This window comes from Apus apus, chromosome 2 (genome assembly GCF_020740795.1).
Source record: "Apus apus isolate bApuApu2 chromosome 2, bApuApu2.pri.cur, whole genome shotgun sequence".
In the NCBI taxonomy this organism is placed as follows: Eukaryota; Metazoa; Chordata; class Aves; order Apodiformes; family Apodidae; genus Apus; species Apus apus.
This window is the reverse complement of record NC_067283.1, coordinates 6734490-6754406: the sequence shown is the minus strand read 5'-3', so window position 1 is coordinate 6754406 and position 19917 is coordinate 6734490. Positions and strand designations below refer to the sequence as shown.

The 19917-nt window shown below is 41.0% G+C and overlaps 1 protein-coding gene across 3 annotated transcripts in view; it reads left to right on the top strand.

Annotated features, from left to right (window-relative positions):
- RHEB (Ras homolog, mTORC1 binding) overlaps nt 1-14174 on the top strand; it is a 40514-nt gene extending 26340 nt beyond the window's left edge. For 2 of the 3 annotated variants that reach the window (XM_051612824.1, XM_051612822.1), the window contains exons 4-8: nt 1758-1840; nt 6030-6086; nt 6187-6234; nt 6746-6827; nt 13660-14174. In XM_051612824.1, coding sequence (XP_051468784.1) covers nt 1758-1840; nt 6030-6086; nt 6187-6234; nt 6746-6827; nt 13660-13752 — 363 coding nt within the window. In that variant the 3' untranslated portion in view covers nt 13753-14174. The remainder of the gene's footprint in view (nt 1-1757; nt 1841-6029; nt 6087-6186; nt 6235-6745; nt 6828-13659) is intronic. The other variant, XM_051612825.1, reaches the window with a different exon arrangement.
- The last annotated feature ends 5743 nt before the right edge of the window (nt 14175-19917 follow it).

Sequence of the window (19917 nt, the reverse complement as noted above, 5' to 3'; positions counted from 1 at the left end):
TTTCTTTCCCAGCCTGTGGTTATTTTCGGATTTGACTATTCCTATTAATGACTTGAACTTTGAATTCTGGCTTACAGGGTTAGAAAGGAGAGTTGATACTGAATTATGGAAGGTGTGGCTTGGACAGGTTTCTTTCTCAAGTCTGTCTAATGATCCATAGGGAATCTTCATGTGTATACAGCATAACAGGGATTATATTGTAGATTTGTTACATACTTGAAGACATTGCTTTAGCTTGAGAAGTTGTAGCTGTCTTGTTTTATCACTTGACAAAGTTCTTAGTTTGACCTACAAGTTCCAGGAAGTGTATTTTCTCCTTCTCATAAAAAGCTAAAAATTAAGTAATAAATTAGAAACAGATGAGGTTATGGCACTTTTTTTCTTGGTACTCCTCTTCTGTCTGTGCCTCTTTATCTTTCATGGTTATCTATTCAGATTTGTGTAGTTCAGTTAAACAGGAGTCTTGGTACAGGATCACAGAAGAGGAGTCCAAGAGGAAGTCTTACCTAACACCAAATTCCAGTTGGGGCAATGCTGAGAAATTCCGGGTAAAGTCAAACAACTGCAGAGTTGCACTTTCACCTGTTTTACAAGCAGACTAGCTCAAATCGCTGTTGACTTTGGAATTACACAGCCAGCCCGAGTGGCAGGTTGGCATTTCAACGGAGGTGGGGGAGGGCTGCACACAGTGTGTAGCAATAAAAGCAAATAAGGGCATTTTTCATCAAATATAATTCTTTCAAATTTTTTGTCTGAATCTGTGAAGTCAATTTAGAAAACATTTTTCCTCATTTACCAGTTAAGGAAGTTTGATTCCTTTTGGCTGTCTAGATTTAAGCTGTGTGATTGCATTGTTCCATCTGTTCAGTCATGCCAATATACAGAGAGGTTATGTGATCTTTAGCTAAAATTAACATGTTAAGAAGCGTAGGTTTAAACACTTAAGAACTCATACATTAAGAAGTCTCTTCTCAAAATGAATATTTTCTGGGAACACCTATTAGAATATTGTATATTTTTAACATGGGTTTCAGAGTATTTGTGTTGCATTTCCTTCAATATGGCAGGAAAATATGGTTTCATTTACCTCTTTGGTCTCTTCTTTTTCTGCAGGAGTAATAAGGTATTAAGTTTCTGGGTTGTTTTGGTGTTTGTTTGGGTTTTTTTAATTAAATGCTTCCCATAAAATGTAAACTTCTAGTTGTCATAAAGGAGCAGGTAGCTGTATTTCTTGTATCTACAGTTGATACGCATTAGTTGGCAAGCTACAATTACTTCCTAGCAGACCCCTTAAGTAATTTAGATGTGATCAGTGCCACTTGAAATTCTGAACTGCTGGATCCTGTTGTCAGCTGTTGAAATTAGGAATTTGCAATGTATCACTAGCAAGATAAGAGATCTAATTGCTAATAAGTGGTAGGACAGAGTGGATGTTTTGTACTAATATAAACTGATAATTAAGCAGCGTAAGAGGATTGGGGATAGCTTTAGCTGATCCATAGTCTTAGAGGGAATAAACCAAAAAAGCTGTAGATTAAATTTTAGAGTATACAGAATGACTCAGCTTTCTCGTAATTTGGTAAAGATTTCACATCTGGCATTATGGTGAAAAAATGTAGTTCTGAAAGTACTACCTATACATAGTGGTCCTGCACCTCGTGTCTTACAAATAGACCAACTTACCTGCTAGTGATCTGCTAGCATCAAGTTCTGTACTGTGGAAGTAAGTAATTTTAAATGCAATATTCCTTCTGCAGGATGAATACTCCATATTTCCTCAGACGTACTCCATAGACATCAATGGCTACATTCTTGTTTATTCAGTCACATCAATAAAAAGGTAATAAAATCTGTTGTGTTCTTCTGGTTCATGTATTAAACAGATATGTTCTGGGTTCAGATCCTGCCTTAGCTATATTTTCTTTACATGCGTTTAATTTGTTCAATCTCTCCTTCCCTTAGAAGTAAAATAGAAAGCAAAGTTAATGTTTTTGCAGATCTAAATGTTGGACACTTTGCAGACCAATATGCAAGGTACCACGTAAGAAATCAGGCAGTGCCTGAACTATGTTGTTTTGAGGTGTAAGTAAAAGTATATAGAATTATTTCAGGAATAAGTAGAGTTCGTGGCTCTTGCATCAGGCATAAAGGCAGCCTTAAATATGAACCTAAAGAACACTCTACACTTTACATCAAGTACCCAGTTAGCTGCTAGAGCAGTACCTCAGCTTTGTAGCTCATTACAGTCCTGAGATTTGACTTCTTGTCTTGGCTTGTTCTGGTTAACCATCAGAAGTTTTCATATAAATAACAATATTTGACTTTTGGCCTGTAGACTCAGTCTTGACATGCTGCAGCAAATAGTCTTATTTGAAAATTCTGCTAGAATATCTGATTTGTGTTTACTGTTAGCTTTCCATTCTGACATGAGGACGGAGTCCATCATAGTGGGAGTCTCTTACTTGCAAGATACATCTCAGCCTTCACAAGTCTTTGTCATCATATGTTAGTTTGACCCTTCCTCTGGCTGTCTTGCTTTGCTTGAATACTGCTCATTCTTGAATAGATCTCAGTTTTCTAATATTGTACAGCATCTTTGTTACAACAACCAAAATAATCATTTTACTCAAACAAAAATTTAAAATAGCATTAAGACCTTAGATCTTTCAATCTTACTAAGTAGAAGTTGAAGGCACCTTTCTTGGATGTGTTCAAGGAAAGGCTGAATGGCATTTAGTGCCATGGTCTAGATGATGTGATGGTGTTGGGTCATAGGCTGGACTTGATCTCTAAAGGTCCTTTCCCAGCCTTGGTGATTCTGTGGTTCTACTTCTGAGAAAGCTGATCAGATTTTTTACAAGTGTTGAAGCATTCTGTGTCTTTTCCTCTGAATCAGACAAGGCTGGTTATCTCAAGTTCGCTTTAGTTGATCCTCATAAAATACAGGTACAACACCTTGCCTGTTGGCTCTTCAGTGCTTCACAAAGAAAGGATACGGTCTGGTCATAAACTTCATTGCTTACAAGTTCTTTAATGTTGAACAGATTTTTGCAGTCCTTCATTCTTGGTTTTCATTGTTAGTTCTGAAGTAGTGAAGGGCAAGCATGTGTGATCAGGAGGAAATGCAGCAGATGTTAGGCTTTCATGTGTGTCTAGAGATACTAAACCACCTTTTTTTTTAAATTTAGAGGTTCAGTGTTGGTGCTGAGTAGCTTGTATGAAAAAAGAGTTAGTATTCTCAGCCTTAAGTAGACAATCCTCCACTCCTAAAACTAATAGAAACATGTTGACTGGTAAGTGGTGCTCTAAGGACAAAAATGTCTTTGACTAAAATCAATGTAGGTTGCTTAGAGGCTCCTGCAGCCTGTGCTGTTCCCTGGTTGGCAGCTAAAAGAAGTGTTCTTTTTTTTGGCTACTCCAGTTGCTGCCTCATGATGTCTTGAGCATAACAGCACAGATGCAGGAATGAAAAATCCATTTTCTGTGGCAGCATTCAATCAGTTAAAACAGAAAGCAAATTATGGCGAAAGTACTGACAGAACAATATGTTAAATAGTCTTTTCATTAATATTTTAGTTTTGATCAATTTATTCCAAGTTTTTTTGTTTCTTTTTTTATTTCTTCCACAATACTCCAGTAGCTTATATGACTTGCCTGGGCGATCAAATTACATCTGTCTTGATTTCTGTCAAAGTGTGTATATTAATCTGAGTATTGATCCAGCAGGGGTGAGAGCATTGACAGCAACCTTAATAGAAGTGCCCTTTTAAAATTATCATCTTCCCTGCTAACTTCCAGTGGAGAGTTTAGATGGGACTTTAATAAAAGCTAATGCCTTACGTTTTTCATATTCCCAGACTCTCAGCAGCAAGATGAAAGGCTTTTGCTCTAGTTCAGCTTAAATAGATTACAATTATTTATCTTGCGAGGGTCCATGATTTTGTGTAATGCATTTACCTGACAGCTAGCAATTTTTGTGGTTACATTTCACACATTGAGCTGTTTGCTGTAACCCTATTTATTTGACAGAACTGGAAAGGACCTCTTAAGGTCTCCAGTTCTCTTGCTGTTTCATGACTTGATGTGATGATGCTCATTTTGGATTGCTCAGTATATGTCTTAAAGTGTGTTGCTGCTCCTTCTAGCCTTGTTAATTTGAAAAGCTTTCTGGAACATTAAATTAATCTGGTCAAGCCAAGTCCCTTCCTTGCAGTTCTTAGCAATTTGTTTCTGTGTCAGAGTAAATAGCACTTCCCTTTTGGTTTCCACCTTGGTTGGTTAACAAAAATCACTTATTTATTTGTAGTATTTTTACTGAAAATGGATCTAGTGAACTATCCTAGGCAAGCAGGTAGGTACCTGGGATTGGGCAATGAAGAGCGCAGGTTGAACAAGAACACTTTGCAGCATTGTGCCCTGGAACCTCAGGTGGGGACTCACCAGGGTGCTGTGCTGTGACATGGTGTTTTTCTGGCTGTGCTGGGAGCAACACACCTAATAGTGGAGAGGAAACAGTGACTGTACTGTGTTAGTGATTCAGTTATCCTGTGGCTAGTATGCTAGGTCTTTCCTCTTTCTTCAGACTGAGAACCAGTTTTGTGGTCTGTAGCAGAATTTTTTGGTAGTACTTTTATTCCTCTTTTGGTTTGCCAGGTCACCTAGTTCTCTGGGTAGCAATGCCTCTGACCTCTGTCACAATGAAGCTCCACTTAACTCTTACTTTTGAAATAATTATAAGAACCAAGACAAGTTCTCAGGACCAGATTTTCACTAATACCATTTCAGTCCATTCATCAATTCCACAGTTTTATGTAATGTGTAGTATTATACTTGAATTACTGATACCAGATTGTGTCAGACTAAGCCACACTTGTTTGCAAAGAACTAATTTTCTTGATAGGTTATAGTTAAACTATTAGCTGAACATGGGGAATACTGTGTTTTACTCAATCTCACCTGATAAAAAATCCTTCTTAAATATAGTAGCATTTATTGTTCCAGAAATGAGAAGTTTTAGTGATTCAGATAGCCTGAATAGTGGTTTTAGGCACCAGTTCTTTAAGAGCACTGAGTTGGAAGTGTGTTTGAGTGCTGCTCTATTTTTGAGAGTTTCAATTCTAATTTAAATGCAGTGTGAGTCAAGACACTCTGCAGCTAGCAACCTTGGAAGCTGGAAAAGTTCTGGTCGTTTTTTTGTTGTCGAGTTGTATGTCATGTGTGAGCTTGTTCCTCTCTCAAATCTGAGTTGTACACTTCATGTACCAGCAATTTTCCATACTGTAATTAGAGGAGCACAACATCTGCTCTTCAGCCCCATTTATAGCTTGTTCTCAAAGTACTAAATGTCAAATGCAGTGGGTTTTGTTAGTGAGGTTTTTGACTTCTTGGTATTTCACAGTACTGCTTCTTATCTCTGGTCATCCAAACTTCATGTGCATGGTAGGTAAACAGACAACAAGTATTTTGAATTACCACTGTTTTGATACCATCTTGCAGATGAGCTCACTTTCCATAGAAAATTAGAATTTAGGCTGCTTTTGTCTTTCACATAAAAAGGAAAAAAACTATGTATGAACGAAGTGCTTTTAAAAAAGAATGTATTATTTCAAGATGAAGTGTGCTTAGCTAAATACTTTTCCTTTTAAAACTGCTTTAATTTGACATGCTCACCCAGGATTGTTGGGACTCTAGCAGTTAACCTTCTTACTGCAGATACAAACCAGATGAGAGGTGGGAGGGGCTTTTAGTGATTCTATCTTAGATGCATCTCTCCTGGGTAACGCTACTTATTTCTGCAAATATCATAGCTGGGGAGGCTCTAATGGTAGGTGCATGCTAGTATTTGCTGCTTCTGGGACCATTTTGTCTGTTGGGCACAAACTGGGAAGACTTTCAGCTTCTTTCTAGTTCTGCCACTGTACAGTTAAGTTTTAAACACAACAAGCTACATATGCATTTAATTGCTTGTGTATTAGGTATTAAGGATAAACATTGGAGTGCATGTGTGACTTCATCCCTTTATTTTGCAGTTTTGAAGTGATAAAAGTTATCCATGGCAAGTTATTGGATATGGTGGGAAAAGTCCAGTAAGTAGTGACACTTTCATCTCATTTCATTGCAGGCATGTTGCTAGTACTTTGTTCAGTATACTATAACTGTTCTGAAGTTCTGAACTTTCTTTCACAGAATACCCATTATGCTGGTTGGAAATAAAAAAGACCTGCATATGGAACGGTATGTGACCTCCAGTATGTGGGAAATGCAAGACAGCAGCCGACATTCCTGTGGCTGCAATGGGCTGGCTTTGTTCTTGGCTTTCCATAACTGAAATCAAATTGTAGGTTAAAATAAGTCACTGGCAAAGGAGTTCTATCCAGAATGTGAACTAGGAGCCATGAACTTGCGTTGTGATGTTGACTAGGGATGGTTGTTTAATGCTTTGTTTTTTTTTCAAAACAAGTAACTGAAGTGTATTCTTCACGACTGTAAAATACCAGATGATGTTCCAGATTGTTAAAACAAAGCAATAGTTTGGGACAGCTGCTTTTCTGGGTCACATAAAAGTTTTAGCTGGCCCAGTAGACTATTTGACAGCAGCCCAAAGCAAATGCTGTAGATCAGACTTCACAGAACATTCCTATTACATGCATTTATGTGCTTCAGTACTCTGAAGTCTTTCCTGATGTATCAAATTCCAATTCTTTTGCAAGTTATAAAGAAACATACTTTTTTTTCCTTTGGTCAGGGTGATCAGCTATGAAGAAGGGAAAGCTTTAGCAGAATCCTGGAATGCAGCTTTCTTGGAATCTTCTGCTAAAGAAAATCAGGTAATAGATTTAAAATTCACTTTATTCAATTAGCAATGCCATGGAATGACTCAGTTTCACTTAATAAAGGAAGCTAAAATATTGGCATGTGCTCTGCAGGTATTTTGTGTAGATGGTTGGAAACAAAATGTCTGTCTGCATTCAGGTTTGTGTGTACAAGTTTTTCCATGCAACTGTAAATGGAAGGAGGAAGCAAAGAACTGAGAGCTAAGCTTCACTGAACATAGCAGAACACTTTGTGACAATCTCGAATCCACGTGGTGGGTGGAACAAGGTCTGATCTGCTGCAGTTACCTCAAATAGGAGGTCACTGCGGTTGCAGAGGAGTGAGTTGGTGTAAGGGGATGAACTTCGTGTTTTAAGGATCTGGGCAAGGCTCTGTCTCTCTAACGTGGGGAATAATTGTTTTCATGGGGGGGCAGGTAGAAGGAAACTGAAAGATGTTAGAATACAGCAGAGGCTGTCAGACACTGCTGTGATACAGCTGGAGTGAAGTTGCACAGTCTGACACAATATAGCCCGCAAAAACTTACACTTGCTGGTTTCCTTTCACAGAAATGAAGTGTTTAATTACATGTTGAATAATATTGTCATCTTGGTTGTGATAACTTGCTTTAGAAAGTCTCCTAAGTGTGTTCTGGTATTTCAGTTTGTTCCTGGGGCTGTTAATCATAATTTCTAAATGATTTGACACTTAAGGTGTCTAAGCTACAAGAGCCTTCTAGTTTGGGCTTGAAGTAATGATAACTGCTGCAGGTTGAAGGGGAGGTGCCTTTATTCTCTCTGTTTTCTTTTTCCTTGCTATTTTTTTCCCTATGGGTATTGAGCATCAAAACTTTTGCTTTTTGAAAATACAGACATACCAGATCAGAAGGACATTGTAAGGGTAGTTTTAAACAATTGAGTCTTTATGCAGAAGAAGTGGCTTACATTGTTTCATATTTAGCCTAGCTTATCACATCCTTGGCCTCCTTGATAACATCAGCACAATCAGAAGGGAGGGAAGTCCTATTGCTAGGACAGGACTTGTTCAAGGAGCCTTCCTTTCCCTCTCCTCCGTCCCCAAAAGCAAAAAAGGTTTTGTCTAATGTCTGTTGTCAACAATTCTACACATTACTTGAGTAAAGTTGGATTTTTCCCTGGAAGAACCACTTGGTTTTTTTTTCTCCAGATATTAAACACTTGGAGTTAGTTTATCAGTACTTCTCTTTTTGGCTAAGACTTGATAAACATTGTCAAAACTGGGTATGGTGAAAGCATGAAATTTCTCAATATCTTCTCTGTACTGCTGCAGAGCTTCAAATTGCATACCCAAGGAAACTGAATTGACAATGTCAAGAATAAATCAGTTAAAAGCATCTGATTCCCACACCCTTTATTTTAAAAGACTTAATACTTCTGGATTAGGCAAAGCTATTTCTGGACACTTTCTTTTGGCATATGGTCACAATGTGTAGCAGTAGCAATTCATATCTAGCAGAACATCTTGCTGATAACTTTTCTGAAGTTTGTATTGTTCTTAGTTTAAGAAAAAAAAAAAGTTGGATATATTTATGAAAAAAAGCATACAAGCCTTCTATGATGCTTGGCATGTCTTGGATATTAAACTGCTGCACTAATGAGGTCTCATTGACTGCCATGTGTTTGTGTCTGTTCCTTACCCTCAGAGTGTCCATATTAAGTTATGCTGCCAGATGAAAGGTATATAGCAAACTTTGTAGTTTTCAGGGAATTCAGAATGGCAATTGTATTGTGAAACAGTCAACATGAACAGTCCTGTACAAATACCACGGCAAATCAGAAGTTGTTCATTATTCCTGGCAAAGGTGTCTGTCCAAGGTCTTCCTTTCAGCTGGATCCTTCAGAACAGTGATGATAGGTCGCTGTAAATTCTGTCCCTCTGGATTTAGACACAGGTTGTTAGAAACAGGTGCTTGGACAGAATTCCTCCATCATGCCTTGCAGATACATAATACACCTGGTAAATTTGTCTGGCTTCAGAAGTTTGGGAGATCATATGTCACTTCTGAGATGGGTGCCCACAGCATGTGACCATCTTTCAGGCTTTCTGGTGTGCTTCCTTTGGAGGCTTGGGAGGTACAGAAGGAAGTGTGAAGCAGCCCAGAACTGGAGCAGCTGCCTTAGTCTTCTAGCAAACCACTGTGGAGGAAAGCTCACCTTTGAAAAGCTGGGAGATTGAGCTTTGAGAAAGTGTGGAGTCCAGAGCTGTGAGACAGTAGGGGGAACTGAAGACATCAGACATTGTATCCCTTTCTATGAGTTAGACCAGGAGCACTTCTGAACTCCTGTGTTTTCTTCCTCCAAATCCTAATTTGACAGGATCAAAACAGCTGATCTATAGACCTCTATCAAGACAGGGTATGGTCTCTTACTTTGACGCTATCTTTGGTTTGGGGGGCAGGGAAAGGGTTTCTTTTCAACTTAGTAACAAGGCATGTTGTCATTGTCCTGGTACTGAATGTTCACCTTATTAAGTCAACATTACTGGAGAAAAGTCTGGCAGCACTTCTTGCTTTGAAGGCTCATCCAGATCATCAACCTGTATTGGCTTGGTACAGCAAATGTAACTTGCCTATCAAGATTAAGTCTAAATGCTTTCCAAAGCTGCTGCTGATTCTGTTGGCTTCTCAGAAAGCTAATTTGAAGCTTAAAGGGATGAGCTGGGCTGGATTGGGAATCTAGAGCTTAAGAACTTCAGCAGAGAGGTGAAACCTTCCTGACTGGGGGGAAGTCTGTTAGTCTTTTCTCTCTGAAACCTAGCCATTGGAATTTGGTGGATGTGGAGCAGAAGTATGACAATTTCTAGTATGCTGTTCTGAAATTGTTTTGGTACATAATGATCTTCTCAGCAGCAAGGAGAGTACATCTTCTTGCTACAAGGGTTAGACCAAACTTCATAAGTAGGTGGTCTATCCTTTGTAACACCTCTTTTCAGGGAACTACTGAAACCAGATAATATATTCCCTGTAACAGGTTCTGATAGCAAAAGCTCCTTTCCCCCTACACAAGGATGGAAAGCATTGACTCTTCTCCCTTCCTACTGTGGCAAAAAGATAATATTCCTTTTTGGAGCATCTGTGAGAGTCCTGTGAGCATAGCTGTATTATATTGGGCAACTAAAATAGTTCTGTAGATTAACTTCAACAGACTAGGTGTATTCTGTTAAGAGTTACCAAAAGTTCCAGAACTTGAATGACTTGGAGTAGGTGGAAAGTGGGAGAGGCAAAGATCAAAGCTGCAGTGACCATCAATGGTAGTGGCTGGCATGGGTTCTCAAGGTCAGGTATGTTTGAGGCTCTGTATCAGCTCCTGCAGACAAGGGGTGACCTGGTAGAGCTTCTGGAGGAGCCTGCATGTCAGGAACACATAAGTCACCTAGGGAAATCCCTGGGCTTTTGAGAAGGCAATTCAGAGACTTAATGGAACAGACATCATTTAGATTACTGGTGGGCTGTTATTGTCATACCTTCTCAAGCTGCTTAATTATTACCAGGTATGTTGAACTGCTTTGGCTGACTTCAGGAGCTTTGAGCCTTCACCATGGAATTCCCTACTTTGTTTCACCTAAGCTATAGTATAGTGCTTCATCTTAGTCCCAGCACAATAAAGTGGTAATGGTTTGAAATGCAACCAGAATTAAAATTGGTCTTAAACCTACTTGAAGCTGGGAGCCAGCTTCTACTGGAAGAATTTAGGAAGTAACAAGCAGCCAAATTGTGTTCATTCAGTTATGCAAAATTCATTACATAAACTTGTTTTAGAAGGATCAAGGAAGTAGCAAAAAATGTACTTCTTGCCAAAACAGAGCTCTCTTAAAAAGCAGTTGCTGAGGCATTGCTTCTTTTTTAAGAGCAACTTCATCTTCAAGTTTAGGAGATGTAGTGCTCAGTAAGTGCTTCAAAGTGGTTTTGGATCTCAGCCCTTCTCCAGGGGCCTGACATGTTTACCTGAAAAAGTGTGTTTGGACTGGCAAAGGATGTGGGGGGAAAACCCTCTCTTCCTTTACCTGACTATTGTTCCAGTTCCCTTGTCCAGTTCTGTGCCAAGATAAACTAGTAGCATGAGCAGTTGAGAATTTCCTCTTAAAAATAATAAAACAGTTGCATAGTTGAAAAACACAACATACCAAGGGGCTGTCTGACTCCGGAGGCCGTGGGCTGGGGTTGAGTGTTTGTACCTTCCTGTGCTGGCTCCCCACAGCGTGTTCCCAACTCCCTGCTGGTGCAGAGGGAATTGTACCTCCCGAGCTGTCCAGCTCACACCATGGGACACATGTACAGAAGCAGTTGAGCCTGTGGTGTCTCTTGCATGGTGCTGAGCTCTCTGGGTAGCATATGTTGCCCAGGCTGACATCTATTTTGTTTCCTCAGGGGAGAAAGGCAGAAGAAAGCCAGATGGCTTTCTGTAGGCTAGGTGTGACCCACATTCTGTAATTGAACCATATGGAGGCAGATGCATATAAAGTCTGTCTGCATTCTTTATTTCTGGTCACAAACACACAGCTTCTTGCATTGCTTAAAAGCTCATTCTAAAATCCTTCAGCATGTTTGGGCTGAATTACAAATTCCTAAGTGTTAACTGTAGGAAAGTGATTAAATCTTCTCAGTGAATACATCTTTTCTGTGAAATGAATTAACAAGCTCTGTGAACTCCTACATCTTAGTGTGTCAAACATCATGTCTTTGACAGAGAATGTGCAGCTTCTTGGTTGACAGAAGTTGTGAAGGTTTTTTAATGGGTGCTTTGAAGCAGAGGTAAAACTTGTGCATTAAAATGAAACCATTGAAAATTTCAGTTCTAAGTAAGAAAACATGGGTGCAGCATATTTGTAAATCAGTATGTCATCAAGTTCTCATTATGGGGAACTCTTCATTAGTGGAACCAGTTTGATAACAAATGCAGTCTTGACTGTGATTCTTTTAGAGTCTCATTTGCCCAGGAAATGTGTTGTATCATTACAGGACTAATGAGCTGTTTCTGTCAGATTCTGTTGGAATTGCAGGGAAACTCCATTAAATGGAGAAATACTCTATTTTCAGGTATTTTAAAAGTACTGTGCACAAACTGTACAAGTGTGGGAAACTTAAAAATTCAGTCTAATCTTGTTAAGATTGCTTTAGGATTGTTGTGGGGCTACTTCAGATAATGAGATTAATTTGGAAGTGATCCAGTTAAGAATTACACCTTGCAGAGGTGGAAAAACATCTGTCAGGTCAGAACACACAGTCATAAATCACAGGGTGCTCTTCTGCCTGCTGGTTAAAACCAGCAAAACCCCCTTTTTATCCTCTTTCCTAATGTGGCTGCTTGTATATAATGAATATACTTTCCTTTATAAAGAGTGTATGCTTGGAATTCATTAAACAGATGGCTAGAGGGTAGATAAAATGGCATGTCTGAGATGATCAGAAGACCATTTCCAAGTTGAAGATTCACATGCTCAAGTACTGATCATATGGTGAATCTGCAGCTTGAAAATACTGTAGAGAAGTGCTTTAGAATTGTCCTTGACTGGTGTGGATTTACTCTTCTTAAATTACTTCTAGGCAATCTTGGATGCTACATGTTGTAGTTTCTGCACTTTTTGATGGAGGCTAGTGTACAATTTTGAAACCCTTAGAACTGAGTGAACCCTGAAAATACCAGGTTAACAGTGTAAGGTATTTGGTACAAGTAGTATTTGTGATGCTGTCCCAGACACCTTTCTTTTCTCTTTCACTATTCCTAAAAATAAGCAATCAAAACCCCAGCAAAAACCAAATTACACTTAATTATATTCTTCCATAAAACGTCCTGAATCATTCAAGTGGTCTGACATCCTTTCTCAGTGTCTCTGCTTCAGTTAAACTTATTTTCATGGGAAATCATGTCTTTTCATCCCAAGGTTTTTAACTTGGGCTCCCTAGCATGTGTGTGTTGAGGGAATTATCCCTGTTCAGAGCCGTTGTGCTGTTTCATCACCTGGAGCTTGGGTAGGGAAGAGCCTTTTTCACCAGGCTGCTTTGTGCTCAGTGTGGAGACTTGGCAGAGTTGACAGCAGAACAGGGGCTTCCTGCCCTGAGCTCACTCACTGCCTTCCCTCTGAAGCAGTGAGGGGATCCCTGGTGTGTATGTGGTGCAGTTTTGCAGAGGCCTCTGTATGTTCCCTGCGTTAAGCCAGGGTGTCTGTGTGAGCCTGGCCATCTTAGCAGTGGCTGTCCTGCAGTTTAAATGGTTAAAGCTGTTTAAAATGTAAACCCCCTTTCTCTCTCTCAGAAGGAGTTTATTGAAGGATATTGATTAATGTCAGGCAGTGGGTCGTTTGGCTCACGTTTTCCTTTGTGTTCTTGTACTGTGTCTAACACTGTAAGATGAGAAAGTCAAGAATAGTAAAATAACCCTCATACTGGGCTGTGTGAAGTCACTGTTCAGAGCTGAAAATTCTACTGCCTTTTGTAATGACTTGGAATCTTAAATATTACGTAGAAGAAACAAATGGGTTTGTTCTCTGGAGCAGCACAGCAAAAATCTTCAATGCTGTCAGTCACTCCATGCAAGCTTCCTATTTAAAATAAAGCTGAACTACGGGGATTAGCTCTGGTGTGTGGTGCCGTTTACACTTGCCCTCCCTGCAGGATTGCTGTAGAGAAGAGGTTCATGTTATTCTGAAATTACTGTATTTTTCCTCTTGGATTTAGAGTAAGTGTTGGACCTGCATTTATTTGTGTGTTGGTGTCGCCAGTAAAACCGCCAACACTTTATTATTATTATTATTTTGTCAGGAAGTGGGCATTTTCTGCTCACCCACTAACCTTGTAATCTCTCTCTGCAGACTGCCGTTGATGTTTTTAAGAGGATAATTTTGGAGGCAGAAAAAATCGATGGGGCAGCTTCACAAGGGAAGTCTTCATGCTCAGTAATGTAATTCCACTGCAAAACCTGAAAACACTGGGAATACATTCTACCTGAAGAAGCAAAACTGCCCATTATCTTTAAGGATAAACTATGCTTCTTTTTTTTTTTATTTTTATTTTTTTCTTCTGTTAACCTGAAAGATAAACAGTTGGTTTGGAGCCTTTCCCTTCAGATTATGTTAAACTCTGACTCCTGTGCAAATGGCTTCACTTCCATTTTCAAATTTTAAGCAATCATATTTTCAATTTATATATTGTATTTCTTAATATTATGACCAAGAATTTTACTGGCATTAATTTTTCAGTGTAGTTTGTTGGTTAGAATAATCATCAAAAAGATGCATATTGTTACACTACTATTAACTAGGCTTGGATATCAGTGTTTCTTTGTGTTAAATGTATACTTGTAAATAAAATAGCTGCAAACCTTAAATGCTTTCTTTATAATTTTTTTATTGATTACTCAGTGGAACCTTGTTTTTGTGAAAAATATTCACCTGCTGCCCTTAAGAGAAGGAGTGAGATCTTTGGAGCCGGTGGATTGATTGACTGTTGTTTGGGAAGTTGTTTGTGAATGATCCCAACCATTTTTATTCATGGGAAGGAGACACAAGTGACACCTTGGATTTGGAAGGGAAGGTTTGGGTTTGCAGCCAGACAACCTGCGCTGAGCTTTTCCTCTGTAGCTCTTCAGACTCATGGAGGAAAAGGTGCTTAGGTCTCTCCAGGTAGGGCTCACACCTGCAGCACAGACTGTTCTTGTGGACTTCTAACTAGGAGCCCTGTCAGGATGGAGTAGGTTTCTCCAGGTCACAAATGTAGGCTTGCTAAGAAAACAGAAAAGTAATTTAAAATAATTTGCATGTCCTGAACAAATTGATGTGGGTTCTTCATCATGCATCTCTGTACTTCTGCATCTGGAGAGCATGGTGAGGGGTCTCCTGGCAGCTGGCTGTTCACAGGGCACAGCTCTGGCAGCTTCTCCTAAAAAACTGCAAATTTTTGGTTGTCTTTTGAACTAGAGGTTTAACAAGCCTTAATCTCTTCACTCTGGAAACAAACTACTTCAACTATATATATATATTCTTTTATTCTTTGATGTGCAGTTGACCTACTCTGTTTTTAAAAACAAGTCCTAAACAAGCAACAAAAACACATGAGGCTGGTTTGGGGAACAGTTAATGAAATGAAGTGTTCCTCATGCATTTTGGTGTCCATTTGAAAACTTAATTGCCAGCAGGAGTAAAATGGAAGGGAAAGTTGCAACATGTTTGCAGCCAGAACTAGCTTTTGCATTTTTGTCTGTGCTGAAAGATGGAAATTCAGCATGTCTCATGTCTTCATTTCTTGTGCAGTGGTTCCCTCATTGCATAGAGAATTGTCTAATCCCCTCAATTGACAGTGTATGTAGAAAAACTTTGGTCACCATGAGATTAACTGGCTTCCTGGCAAAAAAAAAAAAAAAAAAAAGCCTTTTATTCTTTTTGTCTCTTTAGGGTATTTTCCAAAGTTTCCGAAAGCTTGTTTGTTACCTGAATTTTTATCTCTTGGGCTAAATACAGCTGGATGATGGTTACAGTTGATAGATGACTGAAGTTCAGTGAAGTCAGGGTGCTCATTGAGGGAAACTAGCACATGCTTGGATTTTGAAACCAGACTGATCTGGGGCTTGAAGGCAGGTGCAGGTCTGGATGATTTGCAATGGGAACTTCCAGCCCTTCATGTACTCAGCACTGAGAATCATGTTCTGCTCTTGCCTTTTCTGTGAGAGCTGAAGAATGGCCTTCATCAATGTCTGCTGTTTCCTTTGTCCTTTCTCTGGCTCATCCAATAAGGAATAGAAATTATTCCACTCATCCAAGCCTTTCTCTGCTAATAAGATCTAAAGACCAGCCACATGGCAATAGCCTTGCAGTTTGAATGAAATATGTAGTGAAATACTTGCCCTTTGCTGTACAGAGATTGCAGTTGGCTTCTTGAGGTGGCATCTTCCAGCAGTTGGAGTCCAATAGATGCTGAGGCAGCTTCTGGCCTCCTTATACTGACTGAAAAGCCCTAAAACGGGGTGGTGGGCAATGTTGAAAGTCCTGTGTTATGTTCAGAAGCAAGAAATGGGTATCTAGCAAACTGTTTCTTGCCTGGAATTGATTAATTCATACAGCCTGGTATGGCAGCTGCCCCGATCCTTTGGAGGCTTCTGGAGGATTGGGATAAACAGTGCATGGATTAAAAGGTAAGTCATGAAGGAAATAAGTTCTTTATCCAAGGCCAGGAAAAGTTTGATATATCCTTAATGGGGCCCGGCCTTATTCTTAAGGGATGATCATTGGCAAAAATGAAAATGCAAAGATCCTGGTGGGGCTGTTGCTCACTTCATTTTTATTTGCGTGGGGTTGTACTGGTCATAGTAGGCACTTCTGGGCAGAATGTGAATCCTGCTCAGCCTCTGCTGAGAAGTATTCCTGTTAGCATTAGTGAGGTCACTCCCAAAGATTCACCTCCTGGAGTCACACCCTGTTCTCCTGAGGACTCTGTGTCAGAGAAGGAGCAAGTTTGGCAGCTCCCTCCTGTAACTCAGGTAGTTCAGCAGCATCCTCTATTTTGAAGACCACCCTGGCTTATTTATGCTGACAAAACCTTGCTCACAATCCCTTGGCATGTAATGGAAATCACTTTGTAAGAGGACAAGGAGCTGTGCCCAGATCCTGTGTGTAGGTGGGATGCAGGGAGGAGAGCAGGGCAGTGGCTGAAGCCACCACATCTACCCAGGCAGAGTGTTTTGGTCATGGGTGGTTGAGTTCTGGTTTCTAGCATGACTGGGTCTATCTCTGTGACCAGTGTTGGCACCAACAGTGTCCTGTGGCACCGAGTCCTCACTGCCTCCGTTTTGTTGGGGTTGTAACCACAGGGTTACAACGGACCTGAAACCAACCTTGGCCACCTTGTGTTGTCAAGGTGTTGGGTTTTCTCACCTCTGGTTCTGGCCTGGGCTTTCAGCAAAATAGTTCTGACTACCTTGATGCTCAGCCCCATGGCAGCCAAAGCAGGCAGGGGCAGCATAACCTGGAGCCACCCCTGTGGACATCAAGCCTCATTTCTCACTCCCTCTAAACCAAGACGTGCAAAAAAGACTTTTTGGGTTTGTCTGTTGAAGTCTAAAGCTCAAGCCTGTAAGTTCCTGTCTCAAATGCTTCAGCCTTTCAACAGCCACAGCAGAGGAGGGCTGCCCGTGGTCCTGTTAGTGTGGGGCACCGTGGTCAGCTGCAACCCTGCACCTGGGCACGAGCAGGTGGCAAGGTCTGCCCCAGCATCGCGTGGCCACAGGCTCCTCAGGCTGCTCTTCTTTCTCTTCCATTTGCAGGCTTTTCATCCTTGACAAGAAATTAAGGGGGTTTGGCCAGAAATTATGATTTACCATTCTTCAATATTATTTTTTCCAATTGTTTTTCTTTCTTTCTAGAGATGGGTCCCTTGTTTTTTCATATTTTTAATGTGATTTTTCAAAGAAATGAGAAGAAAGTTGTTGCCCACTCTTTCTTTTGAACCTGCTGGACAACTTCTAACAAATCTAACAACTGGGCACGAGTCTCAGACACTTCCAAGTTCCTGCAGATTTAATAAAAGCCCACACCTTAGGAGAAACAGGAAAATCCCATCATGAGACAGCCAGAGGAAACCAGGCTTTTGTGGTTCCATAAAAACCTCCTCCTGTTGCTAATTAAATGGGTGCTTTAGGGCCGGTCTGGCAGGGATGTTGTGGGTCTTCCTCTCCAGGCAGCAAGCAGCTCATGACCAACACAGACTGTGAACTATCATACCCCCAATGGTTGGGAGTGTTGGGCCCCAACGACGGTGCCACCTTGTCACCCTGGTGCTCCCAGCCATGACTCCAAAGCAGGACATGTCTCCTCCTTCCCTCCCAGGGCACCAGGTGCAAGGCCATGGGGAAGGGCTGGTTTTGAGGACCCCCCCTAATGCCCCCTGCTCTGGTTGCCACTCTTCCAAGAGGGACTTTCCATGTGCTGTTACTTTTCTCACACCATCTGGTGAACAATGTGGCACCTAGAAAATAACACCAGAAATTCAGGGAGGGGTTGGTTTTATTTGGTTGGTTGGGTTTTTTTTAATTAGATGAGACTTTTCTTCATAATTTTCTGCCTTCCCTCAGAACACGTCAATGTAAACAGTGTTTCTGTGGTGCTGGGGCAGGTTTACCTGTGTCAGCTGAAGGATGCATTTCTTTTCCAAACACGTCACCTCCCTCCTTCCTCCTCCAGCGCATCCCAGTCAGTGCAACATCTTCCAGCTCAGCCTACGTGTGCATGCACATGCACTCATTAACTTTTATATCTTAATTGAAAGGGTGGTGTGTGTTTAAGCCTTAATAATGACATCCTTTCTTCCCAAAAGGTCTTTAATCTTGAAGTGAAGCAGTGAGCAGAGGCAGCAGCGCGGGGCTGCCGTGCGAGGCTGCTGGCACGCGTGTGGACAGGAGCAACCTGCCAGGAAAGGAGTTTTTAGGGTTTGGATTTGAAGCATTTCCTGATGGTCCAGGAAACAGAGTGCTGGGGGATGGGGGCAGGGGTGAAGAGGAGGATTTGATGAGTAGGAGCTGGGTGGGAGGTTTCTTCCAGGGCTATTAAATAGTATAAAAGACAAATCTCCTTTTATCATATGGTGTGTCTGCATGCTGGTCCATGGGCCACCCCCATATATTTGCCTTTACCTCTTTCTAGCCTGGCTCATTAATATAAACTGATGAACATAAACTGACAGGGCTGATGGGAGTGGAACATCTCCCTGATGAGGAAAGGCTGAGGGAGCTGGGTCTCTTTAGCTTGGAGGAGACTGAGGGGTGACCTCATCAATGTTTACAAATACGTTAAGGGTGAGTGTCAGGAGGACAGAGCCAGGCTTTGTTCAGTGATGACCAGTGACAGGACAAGGGGCAATGGGTGCAAACTGGAACATAGGAGGTTCCATGTAAATACCAGGAAGAACTTCTTTACTGTGAGAGTCACAGAGCTCTGGGACAGGCTGCCCAGAAGGATTGTGGAGTCTCCTTCACTGGAGACATTCAAAACCCTCCTGGACACGTTCCTGCGTGATGTGCTCTGGGTGATCCTGCTCTGGCAGGGGGGTTGGACTGGATGATCTTTCGAGGTCTCTTCCAAACTCTAAGATTCCATGATTCTGTGATTTTGTGATGGGCTGGGGCTTTCCTTTGCTATTTATCCTGAGAATAAGACAGTTTAAGTGTGCTCTTATAACACAAAAGAGGGGAGTATGAAGCAGCTTTTCCTTGCACTGGTATTTGGGACACCGAACTCTGAAGCCATAATTGCAGCTATAGGAACAATATTCCTTTATGGTCAATGGTATGGCTTAAAAATCCCTCTAATCCTGACTTGTATCTGTGTCTCAATGCTGAAAGATCAGAACATTCATAAAAATGATGCTCGTGAAAAACATCAGTGGGTTTGTGAGCCCAGCCTTTGTACTGTGGAGGGGATTAGGTCCTTGCCTTTTGGAGATGGTGTTTAAAGAGGTTAAAGGGTTGAATGAGAAACCATTGCTTTTAGGGATGGGGCTTGAGGGATGGGGTGCAATGTGTTATTGGTGAGGAGTCCTCCAAGGACACTTGCTTTTGGCTGCCACGCTGCAACAGGTAAGAAGAACCTGGGAAAAAAACTTAAGAAGGAACAAACTGCACCATGGTTAGAGCTGCTGTTGGTCCCATGTTTACTTCTCATCTGCTTGAAGAATTTAAAAAAAAAATAAAAATAGAAAAGACAGAAAATAATAAAATATTTTTAAAAGGAAAAAAGGGGTGGAAGAATCATAAAGTCATAGAATCATAGAATGGTGTGGGTTGGAAAGGACCTTAAAAATCATCTAGTTCCAACCCTCCCTGCATGGGCAGGGACACCTCCCACTAGACCAGGTTGCTCCAAGCCCCATCCAACCTGGCCTTGAACACTTCCAGGGAGGGGGCATCCTCAGCTTCTCTGGGCAACCTGGGCCACTGTCTCACCACCCTCACACTAAAGAATTTGTTCCTAATCTCTAAGCTAAATCTCCTGTCTTTCACCTTAAAACCATTTCCCCTTGCCCTATCACTACACAACCCTGTAAAAAGTCCCTCCCCAGCTTTCCTCTAGCCCCTTCAGGAGAAA